Source organism: Ciconia boyciana, chromosome 3 (genome assembly GCF_034638445.1).
Source record: "Ciconia boyciana chromosome 3, ASM3463844v1, whole genome shotgun sequence".
Lineage (NCBI taxonomy): Eukaryota > Metazoa > Chordata > Aves > Ciconiiformes > Ciconiidae > Ciconia > Ciconia boyciana.
This window is the reverse complement of record NC_132936.1, coordinates 116,864,040-116,878,968: the sequence shown is the minus strand read 5'-3', so window position 1 is coordinate 116,878,968 and position 14,929 is coordinate 116,864,040. Positions and strand designations below refer to the sequence as shown.

Sequence of the window (14,929 nt, the reverse complement as noted above, 5' to 3'; positions counted from 1 at the left end):
ATTGCTCATTCATAACATGGGGCGAGTACTAGTAATACACCTGATAGGTCTAAAAGTCTCTGGTTCGACTCTTAGCTGGTAGCCCCCAGTGGCAAATACACATAAGGATGTGGCTCAAAGGATAAATCCATTTTCCAGTGGCAACTGGATCACTGCTATTGCTACCTCAGTACTGCATGCAATAATTGTATTTAATCAAAATAACATTTTTCATTTGTAGCCCTACAAAAAAAAAAAATCATGTTTCATTAAGCATTTGCAATTAACAAGGAATTATGTAATACTAATCTATTACCTTCTACATCAGGGTCTCCAAATGGATTTAATTCTACTGTGTCAGGATCACCAAAAGGGTTCGTACTAGAGTTGGCCAGGTCTTGTTCCTCTTCATCCAGAAAATTAAGCTTATTGATAAGCTCTAGAAACAAGTTGGAATATTGTTTTAATGTAGACACAAACTGTTCATCTAACACATCAAGTTCAAAAAACACCCCGTATCAACAGTCCCTCGAAACACTGCACCAGGGTATGGGACAAACTGCACAACTAAGCTAATGCACTTCAGTAGTACACCAACAAAGGAGGAAAAAAAAAGTGAAATGAATGAAACTTCTCTTCACTGATCAGAATGTTACGTAACAGAAATTATTACTCAGAAAGCCTTCTATTATCTTCATTAAATAAATGTTGCACAACATCTAACAAGCTAAATACAGCAATTTATTTTTGGTTGTTCACATATATGTTAACTATTGGCAGGAAATTTTAAGTTTTGGATGTAACATGCACATAAAATCAGAGAGGGGACATTTTGTCAAGTTAGAGAGGTCAAGTATTATTGACTGCACAACTAATGTTTAGGATTGGGGTCTGGGGTGTTTTTTTTTTTTTTGTAATTTTTTTTTCTTTCTTGTTCATTATCAGATGACAACGGAGCTGTAGAGGACATAGGCTCTTTCTCTATCGTGTTGTTACCTGTTGGATGCACTACAAATTACTGAGAGTCATGCTGGGTGGAAGCACAGAGATAAAACTGACAGCTGAATACAAGCAGGAGTCAAAAGGTAACAGGTCACAGTAAATACAGACAATCAGAAACAGAAAGAAAGGAGGAAAGCTCATAGACCTTCAGAGGAACTGGCTGATTTAGCTGAAGGCATATTTGCTCGCTTTATGCAGTCATCTTGATCTTCATCTAAGCTGCTCAGAGCATTCAACTGGTTTACAATTTCTGTAAATAGAAGCCAGTCAAGACAAACGTAAGGCAAGGGCATTTAATGAAACAGAAGTGGAACGAACGCTGTTACTAGAAAGAGAGAGTGAGGGAGAGAGGGTAAAAGAGAAGACACTTAGAGTTAATTTAAAAAATACATTTAGAGTGAGTCTTTACAATGATATACCTACAGCAAAGCACCTGTGTAGGTGCTTCAGTGATAATTTAACACGAAACCCAGTTAACAGACATAAACAAAACCATGCCAGATTCCTGGTGTCAGCAACAGTAATTAGTTTTATGAGGATGTGTATGCACATCACTTCAAAACTTAGATGTACTAGATATAATTTAAAGACTTTTCTTGCTCATGAAGAAAACCTGAATTTTAAACCATTGTCAATCAAAACAAAACAGCCCCAGAACAATTTACCTCCCTTCTAAACCCTTAAGGCTACAGGAAACTAATACATACAGATGCATTTTATATAGTTTGTTTACTTATACACACACACTCTGATTATTTAAGAATTACAATCAGTCACCATTAAATTCTGACCTAGGACAAGTTGAATTTATCTAACAGTTCTAAAAGATATGATCAGTATTGTGCTATGAGAATGCATACTGAACGTATATATTGGTTGAATTCGCCACTGTAATGCTATGCAAGTAACACCTTACTGTTTGGTAAAATCTTATTTCACCTTCTATCCATAGTGGAGAGTTCTGAATTGCCATGAACTAATAATTTTTAAAATGTATTAATGTTTAATTCTAGCCAAGACATTGATGCCTCCATAATTCTGGAAGGAAAGAAAGAAACAAAACCTGATTAGGTCTTAGTGGCTTCTGCCCCAAGGGGAAAAATTCCCCTCTGATCCCCCGCTAAAGCAGTCCTATCCACAGCATCTGACAAATGCAGTTTCTGTAGTAATGGGGATTGAGCCTGGGGCATCTCTGAAAGACCTCAAGCATAGGTTTCTGTGGAGAGGGGACAGCCTTCCTCGTCCTTCCAGCTGACAAACTGGCAGGAGAAATGATCCTGCTTGTTGAATATCATTGCCCCTCTGACAGATTTTTTCATCTCCTGTCTTTTCCCAATGAAATAAATGGATGATGTCTTCTGGTGTCACCAGTGAAGTTAAAGCTACGTAGATGCCTTTACTCCACACTTCTCATGCCAATCATTCTTGGATTTCCTTTAAATTTTGATTTCTTGTGTACACAAGAAGTTACTTCTTCATAACGCTTTTAGTTCACTGCTGTTTTGAACTTGACTTTTTCTCATATGGCTTTTGTTTGGGAAAGCAAACGTTTGTCACTGACTCTCATCAGTAATCTCCATTCTATGAACTAGTTACAAGGAGCAAGGTATCGGACTGAGGTGAAAATTGAGTAGTATCATGACTGTCCCAACTCATGTTGGTGCCCACAGTCACCCAGAACTTCCTAGCAGGGAGGACTCATGCTTTTTCACAGGGCAACACCTTCACCAGTTGACACACTGATACAACTCTTAATTTCACGCCTTCACAAACAGCATAAAGAACCTGAAACCAAAAGCAGAGTCCAGAACCTGAAAATATTGCAGTCATATGGTTAAAAACTTCTTTTCCAAATTTAAACTGCTTTGTGAAGATACGCCAATCTGCAAAGTACCAAGTGAAATTACCTATTCTGCCAGTATCTATTGCACAAAATCTATGCTGACAATGACAAAGCCACAGCAGAATTCCTCTTAACCGCACCTGTTAACTGTTCTTGACCTTAAAGCAAAAATCTACTTAGATGGGATTACATTTATATCTATCTACACAGAGTTAATTTCACCATTCTCACTTCCTTATTTTTAGCTCCAACAAACAAGATTATTGTCCTAAAAAATAACACCAAAACTACCCCAAAACTCTTAACTTTCTCAGTATAAAATCATATATACACCTTAGAGATCTGAACAATATAATACTATCTTCTGGGAATTTTTAAGACTCAAGATACACAATGGAAAATACCTTACTGTACTCAAATAAAACAGAGTTGACCTTATAAAACACTAGTACAAACAAATTACTAGTTTAAAACAGGCTGAGATGCTGACATGATTTACAATTTATTATGCCAGCATGTGAAAAAAATCCAAATTATAATTCAGTTTTTATTGTCAGAAAATAACAAATTAAGTTCAGAGCCTTAAAAAGAGGGAATTCTTTGATGTGGTCTGAATCACCTCGTCCTATCTGCCAACCTAAACACCTGTATTCACTACAATGTTTCTCATTACAATATTAAATGGTTTATGTCATATTTTGGAGTGTGGAAACAGTAGGTTGGAGATTTATGTCCTATATTATCTTTTATAAATCTCATTATCTACAAATGTATATTAGCTTGTTCTACAAGTATGTCATATAAATCACTGGGGCTTTTTTCATTCTTCTTTCTTGCTCTTTTTTCTTTTTTTTTTTTTTTTTAAGCAGCTTGGTGCTACTGACAAAGAAGATTAAAGGTATCAGAAGTTTACATGGGAGGTATTGTTTTGCAAATGGCAAGAAAGGGTTACACATATTGCTCTCCAAAAGCCTGCTCTTGAAATATACTGTGATTCAGACTCCTGCAATAGGCACCACACGGGCACGTTGCTGAGTCCATGTGGTGCCCCAGGACAGTCACTGTGCTCCTGTGCAGATGGAGCAGGAGGCAACTATCAACTTCAGCATGAGGCTGTAAGTATCAGTTAAAACATTAAGAGAAGCAATGTATTTATTACTACCCTAAGTTTGTGAGTTATGAGCCACATTTCTTCAAGTACGCTAGGATGCCTTGTCTTCAACTGAAGACAGGATAATTCTGGGAGGTTTAAATTCACCTATATTAATAGTGTAGAAAAAAATATTTGAATCATATTTCATGGCTACAAACATCATTTTCAAGTTCACATAGAACAGTTAGGTGGAGATACACATGAAAAATTACACATGAAAAATTTAAACAAGTAATATTGAGAAGGAAGGGGAAAAGTCTGAGATGGAGGGAGATTTTTTTTTTCACATGAAAGTGGTGCTTTGAATGGAAAACATCTTTCAGTCTGATCTTAAGGTCAGTTGTATGGCAACAGCTCACATGTTGACCACACCAAATTTGACAGTGCTTTTGAGGTAGGTCAGTATTGCGCCACTTATTTCATAGCTGAAGAAACAGAGGCACAGATACTTACCCAAAGTTAGGCAACACATCAAGAAAGAGACGCAGCATTTCCTAACTCACCTGCACCATCTAGAGCCCCATTCAGCAGGTCTCTTTTGTTCTCCTAGCGGTAGATATATTTATTCATCTGTAAGACTGTAACTTTGGGACCAATAAAAAAATTAACTAACTTCTGCACGTTGCAAAAAGGAACAGTGTCTGTGGTAAAGATTTGCAGCAGCTCCTGTAGCTGTGGCTTGAGAATGACAACGTTTCAGTCATCACGTCATCCAACGTTTCTGTGAGAAGACCTTGAGTCAAAAGTAAGATAATAATCCCTTCTGCTTTATTACTTGCACTTTACTTTTTCAAAGCTCACTTACAAACATTAACCATGTAATACTCTCATCATTCCTGTGAAGTAGTTATAGCCAGTATCCCCATTTTACAGTTGGGAAAACAGGCGCACCAAGGCGAAGTGATTTGCCGCAGGGGACTCTGAGTCAGTGAAGGCATTCCAGCTTGCTCGGCCGCCAACACCCTAACACGGTAACAGATGAGAAAATGTTGGGAGCAGCAAGGTTTCAAAATGGTTATGTAACTTCCTTAATTAACTTTATGGAATTCTGTGAGCACAATTATTTGTGAAAAAAAATTTTAGAAAGAGTACTTCATTACATCAGTTTTGTTCCATTTCCTTCTTTCTATATTTCTTCCTATTTTTCTACAATGATTCCTACCTCTTTCTCCCTTGGTTCCTCAGCTCTTCTTGTGTTTTATTAGTTTTTCCCATTCATTATATTTATTACTGGAGTCACTCCAACTGCCAAAGAAATCAGTCTTGAACACATGTTGAAATAGATCCTCTACATTTTATTTATCAATGTTTACTTACTGCCCTATGTTTTATGTTCTCCCATTTGCTTAGGAAACTATGTGCACTCATTCTCCTTCAACACCCCTCTCATCCCTCTCCTTGCCTGATGTGGGAAAAGTTAGCCAGGCTAATGAAGCAACTCAGCTGTTGTAGCCAACACAAGAAGTTGTCGTCCAAGGCTGACCTTTTCCCTCTCAGGTTCCCTTAATGATGCATCTACAAAAAACCCAACCCAACCCTCCCATCTCCTATCATCAGAAAACAGTATCAGAACAGGCTGAACAATGAGCAGATATAGTGTAGTTCAGAAGTAGTTATTGCAATGTTTGCTTAGAACAGATAATTTTGTCCTTTACAACAACAGATGGAAGAGCTGAAATGCCTCCAAAAACTCGAACTAGGACCTTGTGTTGCACATCAGACAGCTCACCCTTCCCCACCTATCTACAGGGATGTTCACTACGTAGCCTGAGGATAGTGGACAGACTAGACTAATCTACGTTACCTTTTTGCTTGTTCAGGAATCATTTGTTGGCTTGTTTAGATGCTGAATGCTGCAAAAACAATAAAGTTGAGGAGCAAGATCTGCTGCTTTTCAGCTACTGTCCTGCACATGGGTTTTCCGTAGCAGTCCTCAGTGCAGTATATATGCATATCTTAATAAAACACGTCTGCACAATAGTTTATATAGACTTTACGTAGCCTCTCCTTTATGGGCCCTTGTCTTCTCTGTGATTATCGGATGGCCTGGTGAATATATCAGGTTTTGTTTGGTGTTCTGACACACACCTGAATTATTCTGATTACACTGGTAAAGGAGAGGAAGACCTTGCAGAATGATTTCAGTGTGACCAGACTGGTATTTCTCCACTCCCTGACCTAGAATACATTATCTCTGTCTCTCAAATACTTAATTCTGGACTTTCCAATCTGGTCTGTGCCGGACACAGCATAAGTAGAGATTTGGTCAGGGTACAAAATGTTTAATTGAATATGTAAAGCACGGAGAAAACGTATTTGCATCCTTTCACAACACTAAATATAACTAAGTAATAACTGCTTCAAGCTGAACCTTTCGATTGCAACGAAAGCTCGAAAGAAAGATGTAACTAATGTTTTGTAACATCAAACCAACGTTCCTTGGGATTTTCAAGGACAGATTTGACAATTCACTTCTCTGCTTGGGATGCTCTTCCCCACCTTAGAGAAGGATCGCATTATTTCAACAGACATTTTTAAAGAGCACTGGCAGGCTCAAAGGCTGGCACCAGAAGTTCATTTGTCTTTTCCTGATCCTTTTCCAGATGAGTTCTGTAGGAACTCTTAGTGTAGTAGTACTACATAATGATCTCCACCAACAATTTAACATCATCACATCCTGAGCTGACTTGCCTTGATTAGTTCAGCTATCCTGGACACACTAAGCATTTTCATCAGTAAGCAATTCAAATGCAGTTACACTATCTCACTTCAAACAACCTTACTATCAAATTCCATTAAAGCCCTTTAACAGACTCCTGACTTCATTTCCACGAGACACCCCCAACCAAAAGGCAGAAGTATGCTGCCTGGAATTACCATGTTACTGAGCAGAACCTCAGCAGCTACCCACGGCACAACTCATTTCGCAGTTATTCCCACAAACTGTCTTCATTATTTCACTTGAGCTCATCCTCTTTCCTTCTCGCTCACTGACCCTTTCCCTCCATCTTTTTACTCCTCTGTTCACACTGGTTCTTCCCTAAAATGCTACCTACTTAGTGTAGTCTCTCCTAAAAACAGGACACATACACACGCATATACACAAATCAATGCTCAAAATCACAAATATTAAACTTTGTTGAGTTATGGATGGCTCCCTCTTCAATCAAACTATCCTAAATTTTGTTTTGGTTTGGATTGTTTAAAATTAAATACAAATATAGCATAAGGATGAAATCCATGGAACACAGCTGGCAATTAGCGAAGGGAACTATATTTTACCATCTGTGTGGCAAAACCAACCTGTAATTTTTGCAGCCTTTTCCTCTTGATTCACTCTGTTTTCTTCATCTTCTTCATTGTCTTCCTCAAAATCATCTAGATTTCCAATATCAGCTTGTTTCATACTCATCAAACTAGCCAGGCTTTGCATGTCTTCATCCCTAAATAACAAATTTCAAACCATAAAAATGCAGTCTGTTAATACCACATCTGATACTGTTGCATTATTAAAAATCCTTTAAATATTTTTATGCTTTCTTTTCTTCAGGGAGGTCTCTGATCTCAGATCTCATCTTGACTATAGTGAAAGAACAAAATGAATACACTCATGTATATTAATTTCTGAAGGGAAAGTTTTCTATTAACAAAATTCTAAAGGGTAAAAACAGTCCTGCTGTGCATTAAGAGTCAATTTAATGACAGCTTCTCAAAATTTTAAACCAGCCCATAAATGCTAGTAAACACTTACCTGGTCTCCTTTGGTTGAAGTGAAAATGCTTGGTCAGACCTACTGTCCATATGCTGCATGTGACGCCTATCACTACATTCATTCAGAACTCCTGACACTGTTACAGAAATTAAAATCCCTTTTCTAAACATATGAATTCATTAACAAAATAAAAAAACATTACATATCAATGGTCAATTTCAATTATTTTATTATCTCATATATATATTTCACATAACTATACCTTTCATATCAAATATATGTTTGATGAAAAAATGACAGCAGGCAAAGATTCAGAGAAATGGATGTTCTACATTTGTTTCATAAAAAAACCAAGATTTTTGAAGTAGATTATGTCATTCTTGAAGCAACAGCAGTCTTACATCTTCTCTTTTAAAACCACTTTGATTGGTTTATTGAGATGATGAATCAAAATTTTTTTAGTTCCTTACAATAAGACAGACTGAGGATTGCCAGGCTAGGGAGCACCTCTGCTGAAAACAGTCGGGGGATCTTGGTGGAGAGCAAGCGCAAGGAGAGCCATCACCATGCCCTGGCAGCCAAAGGAGGCAGACAGCATCCCGAGAAAGCAGAAAGCAGGACCACAGGCAGTAGACTGAGGGAAGTAATGAGCCCCATTTACTTGGAGTTCATCGCACTGCGTCTAGGGTACTTTGTCCAGTGTTGGGCCCCACAGTACAGGAAAAGGTGCTGATGAACTGGAGCAAGGTCAGCAGAGGGACATTGAGATGGCTGGGGGCTGGAGCACTTGCCCTATGAAGAGCGGCTGAGGGAAATTGACTTGTTGAGCCTGGAGAAGAGATGGCGTCGGGAGGACCTAGCAGCAGCCTGCCAGCACCTATGAGGACGTTGCTGAGAAGACAGCGGTGCAAGGCAGGAGGATGACAGACAGTGAACACAGATTGAAACCAGAGAGGTTCTGATCTGATGCGAGAAAAAAGCTGGAGCGGTCATCAACGAGTGGTGGGATGGGTTGCCCAGAGAGGTTGTGCACTTTCCATTCTTGGGGGTTTTTAAGGCCCAGTGGGATAAAGCCCAGAGCAAACCGGTCTGATCACACAGCTGACTGCTTTAAGCAGGAGGCTGGACTAGATACCTCTTACAGGTCCCTTCCAACCTGAATTATTCTATCTTTGTTGAAGCTGATCATGATAAAACCAGATATACAGATTTTGTGCCTAACTGCCAAGAAAACGATACAAATTATTTTAAAGGTACCACTTATAGGAATAAAAATGACATACTAATCATGCCTCAAATCTGCACAGAAACACAGAGGCACTTAAAACATGGGATTAAATTCAGTGATTTAACATGTTGTTAAAATCAGAAGTTGTTTGGGGCAATCATTTGCTACTCTGCATTCGAAGCAATCAGCACTACAGAACCCGCAGTTACACAGGACAACCAAGTACTTCTATAATGTAAAAAATAACTATCAAGAAGTCAGAAAGACTTTTTTCTGACTGTTGCAGGACTTTCTGCTCATGCAAAATTCTAAAGGTTACATTTTCCTGTTTTGATAACCAACAGGTTAAAGCAGCTCTTTAAGCACAGGGGAGAAAATGTATCACCCTCTAGCGGCACTGATGGGCAGGCTTTTTTATGCACTGAAGACAAAAAGCTGGGAGCAGTTAGCACTCAGATCTTGTACATCACTTGTTCACATAAAGTTTAGAAATTAAAAGGTCTCCAAAGTACTACTTATTTTTACTGTCCTTTCTGTATTCATACTTTATAATTTTTTTTCTGTGTTTCAGAAATAACATGATTTTTGGTACTGCGCAGCAACAGGCTGCAGTATTTTCTCTATAAAGTGCATAAAATAAAATTAAAAGTTAATCTCACTTTATGGAACTACCACAGTTTGTAAGAGATGTAAATAAACCTTGGCCTAGCTACTTTTTCTTGCATGTTCATGTATGTGACACCTGAATTCTCTCTTTTATTTTGACTAGTAGGACAGTCTCTATTTATACATACCGGAAATGAATGCTTTCACAAACAGCAGCTTATGGTTTTTTTCAGGTCCCTGGTTCAGGGCAATATTAAAGCCCTGTTGTTAACTTACAGTCTACCTGACTTACAGTTTGAAACCTATCAGTTTCAATGGGAAGACGGTATATGTGATCCTAAATGGATCAGCTTTACAAATTAAGGCCACAAAAAGCACTAAGAGTCTAGTATAGCTATTTACTGTACAGTTCATGAATGCTGGTTGTTCCAAAAAAATTAAGAAGTTATCAGATACTGAATTTTTTATTCCCATTTTCAGCTGCAATACCATGTTAAACAACAGCTAAATACTTCAACATACCATTCTTATACAGTAGGTCAAAATGTGGTTCACCACAGGTTAATCAGAGAAGGGAAACAGTAACAGTAATTAATAGTAATTAATGCAACTGTGGCTTTCAAAGCATGCAGACAAAAACTCTTTTTGTGTCAAAATGTATGCCTTAACATGGCAGTCTGGAACGCTGTTCATGCAACAGTTTGGGGGCACTTGTATTGCAGTGGGCAACATCTACAAGTGCATTCAGAGTACTGAAAGCTAGAAGTAAACTGTTAGCCTTTAGGAAGGAAAAAGAAATTTTAAGAGGTAAAAGAAACACTAGAGCAGTATTTTCCCCATCTACCCCTTTTTGTTCTGCCATTTGTATCAGAAATAGTGTGGCCAGCAGGACCAGGGAAGTGATCATGCCCCTGTACTTGGCACTAGTGAGGCCACACCTCAAATACTGTGTTCAGTTTTGGGCCCCTCACTACAAGAGAGACATTGAGGTGCTGGAGTGTGTCCAGAGAAGGGCAACGAAGCTGGTGAAGGATCTAGAGCATAAGTCTTATGAGGAGCAGCTGAGGGAGCTGGGGTTGTTTCACCTGGAGAAAAGGAGGCTGAGGGGGGACCTTATTGCTCTCTACAACTACCTGAAAGGAGGTTGTAGAGAGGTGGGGGTCAGTCTCTCCTCCCAAGTAACAAGCAATAGGACAAGAGGAAATGGCCTTAAGTTGCACCAGGGGAGGTTTAGATCGGGTATTAGGAAAAATGTCTTCACTGAAAGGGTTGTCAAGCACTGGAACAGGCTGCCCAGGGAAGTGGTTGAGTCACCATCCCTGGAGGTATTTAAAAGACATTTGGATGAGGTGCTTAGGGACATGGTGTAGTGGTGGACTTGGCAGTGCTAGGTTGGACTTGATGATCTTAAAGGTCTTTTCCAACCTAAATGATTCTGTAATTCTGTGATTCTCACATTCACATATTCTAGAGACAGAAAGGAAAAGCAAAACAGGATGCGTGACAAACGATCCATCCTCCAGCCACAAGAAGTTGTCAACATCTGATATATTGAATCTGACATAAATTGCAGGAGAGGTTATAGGATCTGCAAAAATAATCTGTATCCTCTTCCCTCCAAAGGCTGTTGAAATAAGGGACAGAACCAGGTGAGTGAGTAGGGGGAGTGGTAATCAGTGCCCAACTGAACTCTTTTCACAGGACGTTCTTGTGTTCAACCCAAAATCTTACTTCTGACTCCACCCTCTCTCCTCTTACAACTGGCTTTGTCCTTCTTTCATTCTTTGTGAAATATAAATAGGTGAAATAGAAGTAAGTTCTCCTTCCCACATTTCACTTGCAGTCTGCTAAGGGTATTGTTGGACGAACACCCACTTGCACACAAACATACACTCCTGCTGATTTCAAACCTGTAGATATTTTTAAGCTGCTGATATTTAAAATGTCTGTAACGGTAGAGGACAAGCCGTTTGCCTCTGAAGAACACAAGACTAAAATCAGAGTAAGAAACAACTTTTACTCAGTAAGAAACTAAGTATGGCAGGAATGATAGGTATGCTGAAGGATACTCTCAAATTCTGCCATTCTATACAGAAAGAGCTCTTTATCCAAATAATTCTTTGAAAAGCAACACGAAGCAGGCTATCTGGTTAAAAAAAAAAACAAACAACAAACCAACACACTTACGTTGCTTTTCCTTCCCTCAGGAAAATACAAGATAAAGAGAACTGTAGTGTGGCAGATACCACTTTCTTAGACAAAGGCTTGAATTTTAACTTGACATCTGTCTGTGTAGGCATGGGGCTTGCATATTGCTTCATGTTGATGCTGCTGGTGGCAAGTGCTTTTCTGCGACCAGAAGGAGATTCCTGAAACCAAAGGAAAAACAAAACTAACAAAAGGTGCTGTTACACTAAAACCTACGTGTACATAAAACAAAAAATACACTTATTAAATCTGCATCATTCTCTTTTCAAGTACACAGGCAGCAGGGATTCCTTTCTATGATCTATGTTCCTTTCTAGAGACAGAAACCCATTTCTTAAACTAGGTCAGCCACTAATGGTGGCTCTTTGAACACTTGCTTAGTGCAATGGGAAAAAAAAAGGTTATTCATTGTGATTAGTGGTCTCCCATATGAGATCCTACGGCTTGAGCTTGTAGTAGCATCCACAGCACGCATCCGTTTAAGCAAGCAGGAATATCTTGATTCCTTCTGATAGCAATCTGGACTAGTTTTGTCCACACTTGGATAGTCCTGGACTAGGACCTCCATCCTATGGAAGACATAGGTTTGAATCATGCATATATTTCTTTATGTAACGGTATGAGGCCATCAAGTTAATATGTTGAACTGCTTTCTGTGTTCAATGCTCAAATATAATACCTGAATATTTTTCAAAGCAATGGTACTTCTCACTGGTGTTGTACATGTACTATTAAGAGTGACAGGTTTCTGAAATTAAGGTTGACAATGCTTCCAAAAATATTGATAAAACTTTTGCAAGGAAAAAAAAAAAGGCAAGAAAAGAGAAAGATAAATGCCGAAGTTGTACTTCAAAAGCCTAAGTTGTATTTCAAGATAAAGGTGTTGCTCACAGTTTAACAATTCAGACAAATTAATCTAAAATGCATCTAAGAATCTACTCTCTTGTTGCATCTAATATCAGCATCAGCAGCAAAAGAACGATTATATGTAATAAAGCTCCAGTAACAAAAATAAAACAAAAAAGCCCTGCTGTTAACTCTTGAAAAATGTTCTCACAATAAGACATTTTACTGTAGTCGACAATGTATGTTGAATAAAGAATACTAATTCAATCAAAACATTCAAGCATTCTTTTTCAAAGTACTTGACATTTCCACCCAGTAGAATAAGTCAGAATGTAATATGTCATCCCCAAAGAATACCTTGTTTAAAAAACTAGCCTTATCTGTCAGATTATGCACAGCAATATTATACAGAACTATTAGTGCATGTAGATACCTTATGAATGAATTTCAAAAATGCATCAAACACTTGAGAAGGATTCAGGCCCTCTCAGAAGAAATACTTAAGAATATGCAAATACTCTCAACTGAATCAAGTTGAACAGATGCGACTATCACAAATAATACGAGTGCTCTTTCCCCGGCCGCGACTGTCAATCAAAGAGCAAGATTAAGTTCCAAGGTTCTGACAATGTGTAAAACGGAAAGTATGGTCAGGGAGTTTTAATTATTACACAGATATGAACAACAATAACCTGTTATTGTACCATACCTTTAGAATAACTAAACATTACAACTCATTATACTGAATGCAAGATTTACTGCAGTGTCTGTTCAGGAAGCAACACAAGACACATGGCACTTCTTTTTTGCATGTTGTCCAGGTAAATGTAGGGAAGCAGTTTGCATGTTAACAGCAACTTGTTTCGTAAAGCTAAATTTTCAATATTCATATTCTAGTGTGAAAATGGTGGTCAAGGTGAATAGAAAGGAAGTTTGCTTAAACCTTTTCTAGTTACTTTTTTAAGTATCTTCAGAGAAAACTGGCATATATAATGTGGTGTGCAAATATTTACGCAACTGGCATGGTAAAAACTACTTGCCAATTCTGGTGCATGTGCTTTTCTGCCAAACAGAAAAGGAGCAATCAGAAATTACAAACTAACTTGGAGCCACATGGAGAAGACAAGGGGCAACAGGTACAAGTTGCACCAGAGGAGGTTTCGCGTCAATATGAGAAAGACATTTTTTACAGCAATCAATCACTGGAACAACCTCCTCAGGGATGCGGTAGAGTCCCCATCACAGGAGGTTTTCAAGATGCGACTGGACAGGGTGCTAGATAATCTCATCTAGGCTCTCTTTCCCATGAAAGGTTGGACCAGATGACCTTTTCAGGTCCCTTCCAGCCTGGGCTGTTTGATAGTTCTACTATTCTAATTTGAATATGCCCTCACCTGCAGTCAGGCCAAAGGAAAACATTCCACCCATGGGCTACAATGACTAGGAAACATTTGTCACACTTTGGACTTGACTCTTCTTTGAATCGGTTGGGATGAGCTTATACTTGCAGATAAAAACCAATTATACCCTAGTTGATTTTAAAATCCATATTATGGTATCAGTATTATTCTTACTGAAACGATTGTTACCAATGTAACTCAAATATGTGGAAAGACTCTTCATTTGTTCACTATTCCCAAATTATGCAATTAGGTTTTCCTTTATAAAACGGAGTTTGGGTTTCTTTGTTTTTTTTCCTTTTTAAAGAAGATGCATGTCTGTTGTCATGTGCTCACTCCCCTTCATCAATGAAAACACCCCGAAAAAGATCAGGTGTGTCTAAACCCAGTGAGAAACAGCTGTAGGGAACAAATCACGAACATGGGTACTTCCTTGCAGCCTTCCGGATAAAACCCTGATCAACCATATCATGCCTGTATTCTGATGTACTCTTTGCAGTTTGACTATGAAAATCACTTCCCAGCAGCTGTAAACATCCCCAATTTAACAAAGACCTAGATTATTTCCTTGTGTATCTACCAATGCCTTCTCAATGCTGGCTCACCTGTTCCACCCTATGCTATGAGAGCAAGACACAGACCTCCCACAAGGTCCCTGAGAGGTATCATAAGGAACACAAATATGCTTCAGTGATTCTGAGAAATGTATTCTGAGGTGTATTTGGGGGCAGAGCTACTGTCTTTTGTTTTATAACGTAACTGAGATGCATGTTGTCTTTATCAAGGTGATTTTACTAAAAAAGTCAAAGTGAACAAGCAAAGCCAACCCAATGGTGTATCTGAAGTGAAGAGAAAGGACAGAACATTAAACTTGCAAGTATCCAAAAGCTGGACATGGACATCAAGGAGAATTTTGGAATGATGTGGAATTACATTTTCACTTAATATCTAT

General features: G+C 38.5%; 1 protein-coding gene across 13 annotated transcripts in view; it reads right to left on the bottom strand.

The window, feature by feature from the left end:
* The window catches only part of EHBP1 (EH domain binding protein 1), a 228,162-nt gene that overhangs the window by 129,717 nt on the left and 83,516 nt on the right, over positions 1 to 14,929 (bottom strand). For 12 of the 13 annotated variants that reach the window (XR_012041725.1, XM_072857323.1, XM_072857324.1 and 9 more), the window contains 3 exons: positions 11,711 to 11,892; positions 7,281 to 7,420; positions 296 to 418 (listed from right to left, as the gene is read on the bottom strand). Coding sequence is in view for 12 of the 13 variants with exons in the window: in XM_072857323.1 (XP_072713424.1) it covers positions 296 to 418; positions 7,281 to 7,420; positions 11,711 to 11,892 (445 nt within the window). In the remaining variant the exon portion in view is untranslated. The remainder of the gene's footprint in view (positions 1 to 295; positions 419 to 7,280; positions 7,421 to 11,710; positions 11,893 to 14,929) is intronic. The other variant, XM_072857331.1, reaches the window with a different exon arrangement.